Below are 15,981 nucleotides of genomic sequence, written 5' to 3'. Positions count from 1 at the left end.
TGTCTAAAAACAAAACAGAGCATTTACAGTTCATTTATTGGTGTTTGGAGGAAAAAAACATTACCATCTTAATATTCCACACATAAAAATAAACACAGCTGCGAAAACAAGCTCGTGCCTGACAAAAAAATCTTTGCAGGAAGCTTGAGACAAAGAAGCAAACAGAGTGAGAATCAACTGTTCACATGCGTTAACCCAGGCTGTAATTATCTGCATGTGCATGTTGGCAAGCCCTCAATAACAGCACTGTGTAACTGCACCGAGGCTCTAAGTAAGCTGGTCGCACATTCTTTCACAGTGCCTTCATGCTCTTATAACACATTTACATTTTCTGATGTTAGTTTGCAAGTTTTTTTAAATCTCTAAGCATTAATAATAAAAATCCAAAACCAAAAAATACATTTTCATACCACTGTTGTGAAAACCTTGCAACTCCAGTTATGTTGTTTATATCTTAACACCAAAATGAAAAAGACAAGATAGGTTCTTTGTAGCATATGAAATTCCAACAATCTTTTGGACATCTAAAACTATTTCAAACCTTATTGGACAGTACAAAAAAACTTTGCCAGTCAGCTAAAAACAAGGCTGTTTTTGAGATTTTGACTTTACAGCATTAAAATATGAATCTTTACAATACAAACAGTCACCAATATGTCTCCATGAAGGCAGAGTAACAGAAAGTGTAATGCAGAACGATTCTTGGTTCTTGTTCCTGATCTCACAAGGCAACCCGCAAACTGAGTCAGACTTCTAGCCCAGAACAACAAACAAACAAACAGGATTCAAATATTAATGGACCAGAATAAACGCACAGACTCAGTGGGTTGCTGGGGATCATGACTGAACTGAAGAGTGTTGTGTGTTAAGCAGTTCAGTTCCAGAGGCAGGGCCCGGGGCAGAGGCACGGCTGTCTGACGTCTGCAGGCCTGATCACCAGGTCTTTGACCACCTCCACAGTCCCGAACACGGGGTACAGTTCCTCTGTGAAGTTCTCGTTGTAGGTGTACAGGTGGGAGCGTTTCTCCACATCATAGAAGGACAGCTGACCCTGCTCATAGTCCAGGTACACTCCGACTTTCCTGGGCACCAGGCTTTGTGGCAGCGAGGTGGCGGGCACTGTTAGAGCTTTCAGATCCGTGCCCCTCTCCAGACGGAGGGTCAGGTAGCCTGTATCTGTGTTGAGTGAGCGGAAGCCTTTCCTCACAGCGGATGCCTTGGCCACACCCAACCGCCAGTCCCGCTCGCCCACCTCCACCTCCCAGTAGTGGCGTCCGGAGACGTAGCCCTCCTGGCCCACTGCGCACCACCATCCATCAAAGCGCTGATGGCACTGCGGGACATCCTGGCGCTCCAGACCGCACCGCATGCGCTTCTCATCACTGGAGATGAGCAGGTCTGGGTTGGCTGACTCTGAATCCAGGGTGACGTCCTCTGTGGAGTCACATAGCAGGAAGGAAAGATTACAAATTGTAAAATCTAATAACAGAAGTATGCTGATAAAGAGCAGAGAGTATTAAAGTGATTTCATGGCAGAAGGTTTTCATACCTGCTGCATCACAAATCCAATTCCACACTGTGAAGAAAAAGAAGAGAAACTTATTAAACCTGCTTGAATAAATATTTTTAAATTAATAACAGATCAAAAGACTGTGTATAATGTGAAAAGTGATTTTCGTAGTGATGAGCCCACAGAGAATGATCACCTAACGCTGCAGTTTCCCTCAGCTTTATGAAGCGTTTCATTTAACTAAACTGTAATGATTCAGTCTCACTGCTCTCATCAGTGTCAGTACAAAGCTCTGAAAACCCTTTTAAAAAACCCACTTTACATGACCTGCCCAGCACCAGATGACAGACAAGTAGCGGGTGAAAATAGTGGAGCATTTAGCAGCTCAAGAACCAAATATTTCCCCCAGGAGTCGGTGGAGACCAAAACTGAGCTTAAAGGAGAGTGAATATTGGATTTGTATATTAAACCTTTATTGAGTCATATCAACTTTATAAGGTGATAAATGTCAGTGTTGTGTTTATGGCTTGTTTCTGCTGCCAAAAAAAATTTAATTGATGCGGGTTTAAAATCAGTCAAAGTTATTTCAGGTGATTAGTTGATTAATGGACATTTACTGAATCGTCAATTATCGAGCAAAAATGACAAACAATGGCTGGTTTCAGCTTCTCAAGCGTGAGGATTTACTATTTTTTTCTGTGTTCTATTTAATCGTAAATTGAATACTTTTTGAGTTTTGAACTGTTGGTCAGACAAAACAAAAGCATCACATTGGATTCTGAAATTTTGTGATGGGCATTTTCCACTATTTTCTAACATTTTATGGGCAAACTTAACTAATCTACAAAATACTGTAACTTACAGTAGGGTGAACAATAACCCAAATTTATTGAATTATCTACAATTTTTGAACAAATTATAGTATTATTTATCTGTGAAAAGTGAATGTGATACAGATTTTAAATCTCCATCTTATCTATATCATCCTGCCTCAACAAACGGAATAATCAGTAATGAAAGCTATTGTTAGTTACAGCCCTACAGACTCTACAAACTGATTTCATCTCAGCATAGTTCAATTCCACAGTAGCTAGGATTTCCACTTACCGCTGTGGGGGATGTATCGGACAGCGTCTGAAAGAAGAAAGTGATTACTTTGATTACAAGGAAACAATCAAGTGTTTCATTCATCACCCAAATCCATCCTTTAATCACATATAAATCCTGATTACTTCTAATGGAAATGACTCAAAGTTTTTTCACTGCTAGTCAGGAGGCTGATTAAGTTGATAGTGCTTCTGTATGCACACGTCCTTGTATGATCAATAGCAATTCACACATTTGAAAGGCTCTTCAAAGTCTGCAGTGCTGACTGTAGGAATCATTTATCATGTGAATTCTTTTAAGGGAGACTTTTCTTTGTTGCTCTTTATCTTTAACACTTTCTTTTGTTTGTTAACAAGAGACGCTTGAAGTGATCTCTTACAGCTCCACTCACCAGTCCTCTGGCTCTTCTGCTTTCTCATCAGCCACTGCTTAGTCACATCCTCCTGTACACATACATACACATGTAGAGGCAGACAGTGGAGACATAAAGACAAAGCCAAGGTGAGTTGAACTATGAGATAATGAGATTTATCTGTCTGGGTGTCATGTATATACATCGTGCTTCAGTCTTTACATTGTTGAACTGACTGCATCATGCAAATTTCTCATGTTTTCAATCCTTTAACCTTTTAATTAAATCAGCAAACTGCCTATCTGATCACTGGTAATTAATTCAAGAGGAGAGAAGAGAGAATCAATTTCTTTCTTGGTCCTGGAACAAGGTGAATATTTGACTCCATATAATCAGTGAAACATATCGACAGAGATCCAGACCTTGACAGGGTTGTCAGCGTTCAACACAGCCAGTATGATGAGCTCCACGGCTGGGAGCAGGTTGGGCAGACGGCCCCTCTTCCACTGGAACTCCAGGTCGTCGAGCATCATGAGCACAGGCTCGCCTGGCCAGACGGTGGGCTGGACAGAAGAAGTTAAAGAGGGAAAGAATATCACATAAAACATCATAAAAAGCTCCAGCGTATTACAAGTATTACTGGATGATCGCCAAGGGCAGGGTTTAGCTTAATCATCTTTATCAGATGCAAGGAGTGAACTGGGTCAAACTAATCACCGACCAGCCACCCAGTCGCCGCAAGACAAAGCTGGCATATATTATCCTCAACATCCACCATTGTATAGTCACCTGAGGCCTGCTTTTAATCTCCCGTGTCCAGTCCATGATGACCCTTTTATGAGGCCCCATGTCACACTCCCCCCCTGCCTCCAGGATGCAGAGGAGGTGCCCCTTCCAGTCCTTCTTCTCCGGCTTCTCATACTGGTAGTCAGACGGGGTGATTCTAGGCTGCAGAAGAAACATTAAAACATGAGCAGGACACGCAGGGAGCATAAAACTGATGGAGTGATCTGTGACATGCACAGCAGCGCCCGCTGTGGAACGTATTTGTACCTGCACTCTCGTCTCCAGCACAGCAGCCCATTCTACGATGAAGTCGCGACACACGCTTGCGGGCCAGATGTCCTCGCTGGTCCAGATATGGCCGAGGATGCTTGACCTCTGGGGTAAAGAGAGATATTATAAACAAGTGTTTGTGATTTCGTGTGACGGCAAGAGAGGAGTGAGTAGGAGAGCTTACCTGGCAAATTTTGTTGAGTTCTCGGGCCAATTCCATAATAAATAATTGACTTTCCACCAGCGGCTCTTTCTTCTCGAGCTTCACTCGCTTACGAGACTCCTGGAGCAAAGAAACAGGAGATGAAAAGGAAAAAAATATGACTTGAAGCACATTTCGGAGTGAGGCGTACTACTTTAGCACTTTTAGCACTCAAACATTTCTATCAGAGGAGAGCAGAGTCGTATATTTGTACCTTGAGTCGGATCTTGAGCTTTTTGGCCGGCTCGATAAGGAACTGCAGGCAGTCCTTCATCATGCTGGCAGCTGGAGAGAGAGAGGCTGATGCCCTGTGGTACAATAATAAAAAGCTTTAGCACACTGGCACTCACGCTGTCAAGAGCTGGAGCTAAACTGCAGCTGACTAGGCTCTCGTCGCCCACACAAATCGATGAGAGAGCAGAAGCGGGTAATTTATGAGAGGTGGCAAATGGTATGTATGTGTATACAAAGAGAGAGAGAGAGAGAGAAAAACACTGCAGAACTTTCATTACAGCTCTGCACTCAATTGTCCACAGAGAGCTCGTAATGAGGCACCCAGAGCTACGATTAGGTGAGGAGGAGGAGGAGGAGAAAAGAGGGACCGTACATTGATAGTGGAGTGAAAAAAGAAAACCTTCCCACACACACACAAACACACACAGTGAAAGAGAGAAACAATATAGAAACAACCCAAAAAGAAAAACTGCACAGTAACAGGATTTCCTGATGCGTGTGGGTCGATGCACCTCGATCATGAGCTTGAAATTAGAAATTTATTCCAAGGAGATCTGAGACAGCAGCGCAGAGCACTTTTTAAAACACTGCGGTGGGTGCGGGCGGGGGATCGTTGGACCGGTTTGCTGTTGATTCAGCAGTCCGCCCCTGCGCGCCAGTTTGATGCGTTGAAGGGATTTGCTGTTCTTTTTGTGATGTAGGAGTGGCAGCTGAGCCAAAGGATGCTGGTATTGATTTTGCAAAGACTGAAAAGCATAAATGGTGTTGGGAGTTTGAGGACAGTATCCAAAAAATTGTATCCAACTAAAGGCAGGACTGAAAGTTTAGCTTTTAGTGAGTAAAATCAGACTGATCTGTCAGCATAGAGGAAATACATTGATGCTTTTAATAATGCATACAAAGGCTGTTTTGCCCATGATGATTAATGATGAAAAATTGACTGTTTTATTCATATTTCACATAAATAAATGAGGCAGAATATAAAAGTCATTAATGGAAATGATCCAAATGACAGTGTGGTTAACTTTAGCCCACAGAGGCCATGACACGTGCAGGAAAGGAAGAGGACAAGCTGTGTCAGAGCTTGTTAACTAATCAAGTAGATACAGTATGGATCAGACTGAAATACGTTTCAGAGTAAATGGGAAGAACCACACTCCACTGCATGGCATCCTATTCAAACTGTGGAGATTTTTTTTTTTAAATATTCACTCCTGGTTACATAGAGGTTTTATTTTAGGAGGTGGAGGCAGAGGGTGTAGGTGACAGAAGAGCTGTGTGTGGTGGAGAGGAGCTAAAAGATTAGAGGAAATCCAGGATTACCACCGGAGCCATTACTGTGCAACTGCAGGTAGTGACTTTCTATATCGGGACCGACAGAACAACCTCTGCTTGCGAGGTAGCATCAACACAAACAGCGTCACAATAGGCTGCGTACAATAATACAAACACACACACGCACACACACACACAAACGCACAAACACACATAATGGGAGATAGGCCATTTTATAAAAACTGAAAGAATATTAAAATATATCTACACACTTTTGGGGTTATACTGTACAATATGTCGTCGTCAAAATGTATCTTGATAAATGTTTATGCTACAAATAAACAGCCCTCGTGCAGATGAGGCAGACAGCCTAATGTTTGTCTTTTAATTAACGACTCTGGGCAGTGGCTCAGTTCAACCGACGGAATATCTGCACGAGAAAATGCATTCAAGCGGACATTTTGTGGAGAAAAATTCAATTCTGACCTTTTTGTGAGAGAAGAGTCCTTTCAGTAGATAACTTTGCGTTGCTCCTCTGTATTTTTTTCTCGCCAAACTCGGACTAATTTATCAGCATCTTGAGAGACACTCCGCTGCCTCCACACTTCACCTGTGTGCGACAGCAGGAGGAGCGCGCGCTCTTATCAGCGCTGCCTCAGCGGCAGCAGCGCCGCTAGAGGTCGCTGCAGACACCTGCTGCAGCCAGGAGGTCCAGCCTCTATACTGGACTGCTGTTTAGATTTAACTGAGTTAAACACCGCTAAAAATGCAAAGTAAACGGTTTAAATAAAGTGCTAGTTGACTGCCAACACTAATACCAATATTCAGTAACTGTCTCCTGCTTATGGTCAAAAAGTCCTGAAGGATTCCAAAAGAAATTTCCAATTCAATTCAATTTTACGTGATTTATATATGATTAACATTAATCCTACCAACTGGGGTTCCCGCAGACCCCAGAGGTATACGTTTTGTCATATCTCACAGGTTGCAATTTTTCACGACTTTGTCGATTTGCTCCTAATGACTTCATATCATTGTTTTCTGTTTCCGTTTTAATTGGTGCTTTTTAAAAATACCAATGTATTGGGGTCCTAGGGGACCCCAGTCAAAAGCACCCTGTCCCACCTATGCAGTTTTAATAGACGGAACTATTTAATGTGTTCATGTTTGCCATGGGTCCTAATCTAAAGTATCACACACTATCAGGGGGGTTTAGGGGCACCCTGTCAGTTATTTTGAAAGCTTTGTGGAAAGACTGTACTTGGGATAAAAGCTGCAATTTGTATTAAAGAAAAGTATATACTTTCGTTTTACACAATATGCGAATTAATTGTAACTTCCCTAAAATAATAATAATCCGTTTTTTCCCTAGATGACATTAATTATATAACTAATAATGTTTTGAGAAGAAATAAGTTAACATTTTGCTATGATGGTTGTTTCTTACAGTAGTTTATTCTCAGGGTCCTTGGAGCCCCCAGTCAGTGGTCCTTGTATATTAAATATGTTGGGAGGATGAGGGTTAACGTCACAATAATCCTATAAGTAAGTCTTATAAAAGTCCAAAAGGACCTATAGTTCCAAAATGTTGTACTTTGATCATTTATAATCCTATAGGATTATCTGTAAATTATTACAATATTATAATCCTATAGAATTATATACTGGTCTTATTTAAAATGCCATATTCTTTTTTATTTAATTTATTGTTTCTTAATAATATTACCATATTATTACATTTCTATCAAGACGTAATTTTATCCTCTGACATTATTTACATTAGCTGTAAAGGTTTTGCGGTGTTTAGTTCATCTATTTATTTTAATACAAGTTTTATATTCACAGAACAAGAACCGTGACCGCACAGCTCTGTGTTAGCTACTTTTTAATCTAAAAGAAAGTATTGTGGTGTTGTGTGTGTATATATGTGGAAATAAGACTTGAATCTACACCGAGTCTTTGCAGGCAGCCGGATGGTTCTTGTGTTTGGAGGCTGAACAGCAGATGTCACCACAGTCAACAAACATATCCCAATATTATTTCAAGGCTCCGGCGCAGGAGCGTCTGTAAAGTCTCGCCGCAGGTGATCTTGATTTGATCATTTTATCTTTGGTATTTGTTTCAAAGACTAAGTAAACACGCAGTATCTCTCTCTCTCTGTATGTATGTGTGTGTGTGTGTGAGTCAGGTGCTGTGGACAGGGAGGGTGTCTCGGTATGTTAGGCAGACCACACGGAAGTGTGATTACAGTGTGCAGTGTGCTGAAATGACAGCAGGCTGTTGTTAGCGACAGCCTCCGTTCACAGCTGTTCCCACATCATGGCACCTAAAGACCCTCTACTCGGCACTCTCAAAGGTAAGGACCCGTAATAACGCGATGTGATTGGTTCATCATCTCAGTTTCACAGGAATAGGCGATGATCACGCAGGTTGCATGGAGAACAGCTGTGTATTTTTGCAGACCGACAACAGATCCACTGTCAGTCCTGTTGTTTTTTTCCTCCCACCCAGTGTGTGTCCTGAACCTGCAGTCAGATGGAGAGACGGTGACAGACACTAACCCTCACCTCGCCTCCTGCTGTGAGCTTCTTGAGCTGGTCCTTAGGAAGGGGCTCCAACGTCAGTATTAATATATGTTCTTATTAAATGTAAAACATACCACATTTGTATACATTTGTTAAAATGCACATATTGCTGAGAAAATATAATGCACACTTGTATACCTGTCATATACACACACACATATTTTGAGATGTCTGTTTATGCTTAAAATGATTGTAATTGTTGTATAAAACACTATGTTTGGGGGCATAATTTAGTATATCTTAAAGATCGTAATAATTAATTATCTGAAGCATTACGTGTGAAATACAGCATGGACTAAGTGTTTGTTTTCTTTCTCTCCAGAGCCAGTTATCAGTTTAGTACAGAGAGACTACTGGCAGTGTTTTGAGCAGCTTCCCCAGCAAGATGCCTGTGGAAGGTAACAACATCCTGCTTAGATTAACTGATTATGGGAACATGATGGACATTCTTACAGTGTCATTAAGGGCTGTGTGTATATGTGTGTGTGTGTGTGTGTGTGTGTGTGTGTGTGTGTGTGTGTGTGTGTGTGTGTAGGCTGTCTGCTCTGTCTTTGGCGGTGGAGCAGACTAAAGTTTGCAGGAAGCTGCTCTCAGCTCAGGGCCGTGGCCGCTACCTGCTCAGACTGGCTCTCAGTCGCAAGGCCCTCCCACAGTTCATCACACACCTGCTGCACACACCCAGAGTCCTGGAGGTCAGATACATTTATTATATTACCATATATTTAGAAATGAATTCATATGTGTGTTTTTCCTGGCACTGTTAGATGCCCTGGGCAGGGTCCAAGTGCTAGAGATGGTCAACATTTTAGAGTGAAATAATAGTCTTTCACAGAGTGAAATAAATTAAATTACTGCTGAGGAATCATACTGTTTCTCTCCCCAGCAGTGGTACAGCCCGGCTGTCTCAATCCTCAGGAATGAAGAATTTGTGGGTGAGGCCTTTTTATTTGATCTGATTGTTTCCATTAAATACATTAGCTCAAGCAAAGCTAGGGAAATAGCTGTCATCACTGACATTTGGCCTCCAGCATCAACAACAGTCCTCTGTTTTCCCTCTTCCAGAGCCTTTCATGTCGCTGCTGCTGGTCCTCACTCACATGGAGTTCAAACTGGACATGGAGGTCAGAATTTATCCATGTTTATGCCAATGAATAACAACCTACAAACGCAGTGTAGATCCCTTTTCATCACAATTTCAAAACCAGAGTGTTCTTTTCCCCAAAATAGAAGCATCACCATTATTTGGTGAATGAAACTATTCTTCAAATCACTTTGAAATCATGTTCCTCATGTTATTGTGGCAACAGAACCATGATGCCTCTACAATTATAACCATCTGTCTCCATACAGAATTGCAGTTTTCTGGATGAGAGCTGGCTTCTACCGGTAAGAAACAATGATTATTGTTCACTGCCTCATTGCAGCATCACAGCAATATTATTACAGCTTGATCGGCCATGGGGAATGTAGGTGCTGTGGAAAAATCTCCCAAGCTGGAATGAAAACAGCAGAGCGTGAGAGATGGTCTGCTGATTGTTTGTATATGTTTCCAGGTGTGTGACGTATATGAAGTAGTGCCTTGTCGGGAGATAGGGATGGTGTTGAGGTTTGTATCCACTACTTTGCAACATATTCTGATTCCACTGAGTGTGTCTGCTATTAAATAGATCTATACGTCATCAGCACCCTTCCTCTGTGTCTCTGTGTGTGTGTGTGTGTGTGTGTGTGTGTGTGTCAGGTATCTCAGTGGGCGCGTCTTCATCCTTGACCTGATGCCTGGTACCCAGGCTCATGTTGACAAGTTCACCTCTCCTGGTGACATTATTGATGAGATCAATGGCACCTCGCTGAGGAATTCAAAGATCGGACAGGTAAGAAAATCCTGGAACACGCAATGTTAAATATTCAAGTAACAACCCCTGACATTTTCATAGACATTATCTGTTGCTCTCTCTGTGTCACCACAGTGTATAGATAAAAACCTTTTTTTTGATTTTTTTAAACACCTGGCTTGTCTTTTAGTATTTTGCAAAAAATGCTGGTATATTAGCATCCTACATTTGAGGCATCACAGAACACACAGAGCTTTGAATTGAGGGCTTCTTTAAAGATTTAAAGACCTTGTTAGGTACCTAACGACCTTGCATGTCACCTGATGGCAGGTTACGATAAGCCTTTTTCACTGCAGATATATACATCATAGTAGAAAAATCACAGGTGTTACTGACTATATTAACGACAGTTCCGTTCTATTAAAGTGTGATAGTGAACCAGCATGCACAATACCAGGACTCTGATACTGAAGCAGCTAAATTTCATTAATTCTATTATTTACACCTGTGTGTTTTCTACTGTGACATGTCAAAATGTCTGTAGCACAAGTTTAAAGCTACCACACTCAACCTCACAGGTGTTTTCACTGATTTTCCCTGATTAGACCTCCACTTAAAATTGTGTACAGACTGTTAGTTTTCTGGTAGCAGTCAGGGGGAACAACTGATCATTAGTATTAACACATGTAGTCTGGTGACATTACACAATTCCCAGCACGGCTGCACCCAACCTGAGCAGAACTCTAATCAGCCAGAATAACTAAACACCTGCGTGGGTGTGTGCCGGACTCTTCTTGATAACACAGTAAACATGACCTCACTTGAAGTTACAATAAATCTAAAACCTAAAACAGAACATGTGTATAATGAGAATAGTGAGGAAGTGATTTTTTTATTTGTATAAAATGAGCTAGATGTAATGTGGCCTGTTTTCATATTTGTATGTGTTTTCTGGGAAATATTGCATTTAACAATATGTAAGAGCAACTCCAAACCGACAGGTCTACTGGGGCTGTAATGCAGCTGTCAGTGCAGGAGGCTCTATGTGTAGAGAACCAAATGATTTTCAAATGAGCCGTGTGATATATGCACGTAATTATGTTCTTTAGGGACAGATAGTGCAGCTCACATTCTGAGTGTGTGTTCTCATTTTGATTGAACCCATAAGACACTGGCCAGTCACACCCTTGACAAACTTTACAAGTGTGATTAGAAAACCCTGCTAGTCTCAGGATTGTGTTTACATTTTCTTGCTGCAAGCCTCAGAAGTTGATGCACACAGAATAGCAACATATCAATGTTTAAGAATTTTTATCTGCTTTGTCAGGCGAGCATGGTTATGTCTCGGCTGAAGGGCTGCCCTCTGTCCATCCGTATTCTGCGATGGCGGGCCCAGGACGGGACGGTGTATCGGCCTGTCATCAAACTCCTGCGCGTCCTGAAGATGGAGAATCCCACGCTGCAGCTCGGTCCTGCTCCCTCCGAGCAGTCAGCTGCCAAAGACGAGACGCATTCTCCGTCACAGTGTCTCAAAGAAGGAAGGCAAGTCAGTTACCATATCTTTAAAAGATAAACAATGTTTTGACGAGTGTACACTTCACATTAAAACCCACCTCTCCTCTGCAGGATTGTGTACATTGTGCAGTTCTTGGGAAAAGCAAACATCGGATTGGTAAATAATTGCTTTAGAATTTCATGTATGTTCAGTTGTTGTGTTTACATGTATGGTGTTTTGATAACTGGTCTTATTCTTTGTTAGTTCGGAGGCAAGGAGGTGCTGAAGCATGCTATTCCACAGGTGCTGCAGAAAAACCAGCCTAGCCAGGTAATTAAACCACTCCCCCCCGCCTGAGGGTGTAGCCCTGATGGATGTTGGAGACTGTCTGAACTCTCCACGCTGTGGACTGAACCCTTGTGGACTGTTGTCATACAGTGTTGGCTGTCATCATGTCAAGTGTGTGTGAGGGTGCTGGGCATAAACAGCGCTATTAGACGGGACTTAAGACCTCACTCATTTCCACTGTGATGAATAAAATTCCTGACCCCATTCTGAAGATTTTTTCTAAATGGTTATTCATAGTATTGGTAACAATTTATGCAATATAAACATCACTTCATCAGTAAACTTATAGGCCTACATCAAAAATGAAAAACGCATGAATTGTGTGCAGAGAGTAGCTTGATTGTTCTGTTTTTCTCCTTATTATTCTGAAGTCTGGAAATTTGGATTCAGCCTTATTTGTCAATAACAACACTGTCATTTGTCTCACAGGAAGTGCTTTTAGATTTGAAGGAAACACATCTGACATGTACAGACAGAAGCAGTAAAGTGGTGAGTAGACACATGGGCTGTATTCATATTCATGCATGTGATAGCAATCAGAATTAATAACATGCTGAATGTTATTCTGCATGTCCAATTTCCTCAGGAGCTGTTTGAGCATCACTATCCAGAGATATCATGTGTAGGGAGATACAGTCAACCAGACTACACAATATTTGCATTCTGTGTTGCGTAAGTATTATATTTACATACTTAACTGTGTGCAAAACAGCCATTATTGATTTTCAGTAGATGCCAACAAAACAATGGTTATGAAATCACCAATTGTTTCCACCCATCCCTGATAATCCAGGCCCACTCTAGTTTAGGTCACACCCCTCCATAGAGATACCGTGTGGTGATGCAATACCCAAGCCATTACAGCTCTGTTGTCATTGGCCAGACCCAGATGCCATCTAAGCATATGATTGGCTCTGTTCACAGAGACTCCCCAGAAACCCCTCAGTCGACCGGCTTCTGCTGCGTGGTGCTCAGAGCCAGCACCGTCAAGGAGTGTGAAGAGATTGTCTGCCGTGTTGGTGAGAAATAAATTATTCAGCGCTTATATAATTCCCCATTTAATGACATACCAAGCAGCTAACTGTATGTTGTTTTTTCTCCTTTGCAGCTACTGGTTTCAAGCATACAGAGTGGTTTGTATGACAAAACAGTGGTGAATATTTTGTTGTAAATAAATGTGCAAAGATTATACACTGCATCAGTGTGATTAAATCAACTGCAGAACACAAAAGCTTTCTACTGATAAAGACCTTTAATAGAAAGACATGTGACAACATTTTCATAAATAGTATTAAATGTAGCTGCCAAGATTTTATGTTGGAAAACATGTAAAAAGCAGTCCAGAAAAATACAGAGGGGTCTGCCATGCTCCTTCTCACCGAGTGTAGAGTATCAGCTGTAGTAGACGATATCCTGACACTGCAGTGAGGCCTGTTGAGCAAGACATGCTGGCATTTTGTGGTAAATGGTAGATGGGTGAAGAAAACCCTGGACCCCCATGGAAGATGTGAAGAATTCATCCTCGCTTCAAAAAGACAACTCCATCCCCCAGAGGGAGCCTGATACCCACAAGAAGTTGAGGGGTGGCAATGATGACGGTTACATAACCCATGGTGGAATAGGTAGATACTCCTACTGCACAACATTTCCAACTACCCTAAGTGTACTCAGGCTTGTGGAATGGTTGACATATTGTCTCAATCTAAAATACAATACAAAATCCAAAAAGAAAACTTATAAAAAATACCCAAGAAATAAAAGTGTCCACAAAAAATGGTTAGGTAAGATAAATAGGATCATCTTGACAATGCTGCCACTAGCCACTTAAGCTCTCTCTCCCCTTATCCTACGAGCCAGCTGGATGTCTTTGGGCATGATGGTGACACGTTTGGCGTGGATGGCGCACAGGTTGGTGTCCTCAAACAGACCAACCAGGTAAGCCTCACTGGCCTCCTGTTAGAAGAATGAAAGAAATGACATTAGGTTCACGGCAACAACTGTTTGTACTACTCCACTAGCTGCTACTACTATTCACTGAAGTGCATTTAAATACATTTTATATTTACCTGAAGAGCACCGATGGCAGCACTCTGAAAACGCAGGTCAGTCTTGAAATCCTGGGCGATCTCCCTCACCAGACGCTGGAAGGGCAGCTTGCGGATAAGCAGCTCTGTGGACTTCTGATAACGACGGATCTCCCTCAGAGCCACAGTTCCAGGCCTGAACAACAGTGGAACATTTTAGTATTCAAATCAATAGGACAGAGATTGTGTGCCATAGATTTAACTTCATGAATACATTTTTACTCAAGTATCGGTGCTACACACCTGTAACGATGGGGCTTCTTCACTCCACCCGTGGACGGGGCACTCTTCCTGGCTGCCTTGGTAGCGAGCTGCTTCCTTGGCGCCTTACCTCCAGTAGATTTACGGGCAGTTTGCTTGGTACGGGCCATCTCGTACTTACTAGAAGCATAGAAGAGTTACATATTAAACCGGACTGATCGTAATGTTATTTTTAGCCCTAAACGTAGTAGAACCAACCACAAGCAACCGTTCAGATGTCCTATGAATTGCTAAGATGCTAACCCAGCTAGCCACTTTAACACAGCGCCCCTCCCCCCGACTGTTCACAGTCAGGAGGCGTCTGGTTTGCTCAAGTGCGCCGATAAACCAGCCAGGCCCCAATTACAGTCACCGTCGAAGCGGTTAAAATAAAAATAAAAAAAGACATTCAACGTATATAAAGTTTGTTACAAATGATAAATGGCGCCATCGTGATTTACATTAGGAATCCAGAGGCCCACAGCCATCAAAGACAGAGGCAGCTAAAGCTCCACAGCCGGCGCCGGCGCCTGTACCAGCACAGCCGGACAGCCTTTTGCTTTCCCACTTCGCCATTTTCTCTGATTTCACCCCCAGGCGACATTCAGCTAAAGCAACATTAGCTTACTAACAATTAGGTTAGGTAATGGCTCTTTTTAACAATAAAAAGCAGCAAACATCAACTTCGACTGGTAATTCTCACCAACTGTAGGCTTACTAACAAGGTTTTCAGTTTCACTTCAGTGAGCTAACGCTGCTGTTTCACTAGAAACGTCAACTGTAAAAGATCCTATTGTTCTATTTTTAGCTACCGTTAGCATGTTCGCTTGTCTGCCAAACAAATGTCTGTCAACAGGATCACTATGCCCCGATACACATCACAGTAAAGACAACGAACTCACACACATTGTCTACATAGTAATAAGTCATATTTACCTTTAGGGCTTCGGTTTATATGAAGTAATCACAGGGCTAGTAGTTCGTCGTTTGCGTCCGCAGAAAACGATGTGTGACGAGTGGGGGTTGAGGCCGAGTTTTAATAGTTTGTCGTGACGTCATGCTTGTAAAACACTACACGCTCATTGGTGCATTTTCCGAGATGGACAGTTGGTACAGCCAATTAGATGCAGCAAATCAAAATACATAAACGTGACCTTTATCACGCTCCTTGTATATATGTAGCTCTGCATTTATGATATTGTATGATAAACTCTCGTGTTTTATAATAAATGCAATAATTATATAGAGCTTCGCAGGGTTATTAATAATTGATATCATCAAGGGGATTGTGTTGTTACGGTCAATATATCACTATATTCTATTTAATTACATTGAACGACATTCTTTGGCTGATGTGAGGCATATAGGTGACACATATGTGTTAGGTTTTCAGGCAAAATCATATAAATATCGGAGCTTGCAGACAAATCCTAGTTTCTCAGTGGTAATTACGACTTGGATGTTGACGTTTTTTGTTTTGCTTTGGTTTTTTTTAAACAGCTTTATTGAAACAAGTATGCAACAAGTTTACAGCACCTTGTGCATACAAATTGAGTCTACAATCACAAACACACCGGGGGGACTAAATGTTGTAATAAAGTAGTTAAATAAATATCCTGTAGAGCTTACAGTGTTTATATGTTTTAACAGCTTTTTTGTTT

At 41.7% G+C, this 15,981-nt stretch overlaps 3 protein-coding genes across 10 annotated transcripts; 1 reads left to right on the top strand and 2 right to left on the bottom strand.

The window, feature by feature from the left end:
- Window positions 1-17: 17 nt before the first annotated feature.
- On the bottom strand, window positions 18-6,400 carry zgc:194990 (uncharacterized protein LOC568410 homolog). The gene is made up of 10 exons (XM_042397151.1): window positions 6,223-6,400; window positions 4,442-4,535; window positions 4,210-4,308; window positions 4,023-4,130; window positions 3,759-3,917; window positions 3,392-3,532; window positions 3,009-3,060; window positions 2,618-2,644; window positions 1,550-1,576; window positions 18-1,434 (listed from the first exon to the last, which is right to left on the bottom strand). The coding sequence occupies exons 2-10, from the start codon at window positions 4,502-4,504 to the stop codon at window positions 875-877; spliced, it is 1,236 nt and encodes a 411-aa protein (XP_042253085.1). The 5' UTR covers window positions 4,505-4,535; window positions 6,223-6,400; the 3' UTR covers window positions 18-874.
- Window positions 4,860-13,729, top strand: si:ch211-250n8.1. Of its 8 annotated transcripts, none has more exons than XM_042397146.1 (18): window positions 4,860-5,812; window positions 7,706-7,819; window positions 7,925-8,092; window positions 8,248-8,355; window positions 8,644-8,719; window positions 8,857-9,013; window positions 9,205-9,253; window positions 9,384-9,442; window positions 9,672-9,707; window positions 9,875-9,927; window positions 10,060-10,192; window positions 11,481-11,695; window positions 11,780-11,825; window positions 11,913-11,978; window positions 12,426-12,485; window positions 12,583-12,668; window positions 12,921-13,015; window positions 13,105-13,729. In XM_042397146.1, the coding sequence occupies exons 3-18, from the start codon at window positions 8,056-8,058 to the stop codon at window positions 13,137-13,139; spliced, it is 1,311 nt and encodes a 436-aa protein (XP_042253080.1). In that variant the 5' UTR covers window positions 4,860-5,812; window positions 7,706-7,819; window positions 7,925-8,055; the 3' UTR covers window positions 13,140-13,729. The 8 variants fall into 8 exon arrangements, with proteins under 8 accessions (XP_042253080.1, XP_042253077.1, XP_042253084.1 ...); XM_042397143.1 differs by having other exon boundaries at window positions 7,702-7,819; XM_042397150.1 differs by having other exon boundaries at window positions 4,860-5,860; window positions 7,702-7,819; window positions 9,208-9,253.
- On the bottom strand, window positions 13,230-15,362 carry LOC121886826 (histone H3.3A). The gene is made up of 4 exons (XM_042397153.1): window positions 15,257-15,362; window positions 14,324-14,461; window positions 14,063-14,216; window positions 13,230-13,949 (listed from the first exon to the last, which is right to left on the bottom strand). The coding sequence occupies exons 2-4, from the start codon at window positions 14,449-14,451 to the stop codon at window positions 13,821-13,823; spliced, it is 411 nt and encodes a 136-aa protein (XP_042253087.1). The 5' UTR covers window positions 14,452-14,461; window positions 15,257-15,362; the 3' UTR covers window positions 13,230-13,820.
- Window positions 15,363-15,981: the final 619 nt, after the last annotated feature.

The sequence above is a fragment of the Thunnus maccoyii genome, chromosome 20, assembly GCF_910596095.1.
Source record: "Thunnus maccoyii chromosome 20, fThuMac1.1, whole genome shotgun sequence".
Taxonomy (NCBI): domain Eukaryota; kingdom Metazoa; phylum Chordata; class Actinopteri; order Scombriformes; family Scombridae; genus Thunnus; species Thunnus maccoyii.
Note: the sequence above shows the minus strand (reverse complement) of the source record. Positions and strands in the feature narration are given on the sequence as shown.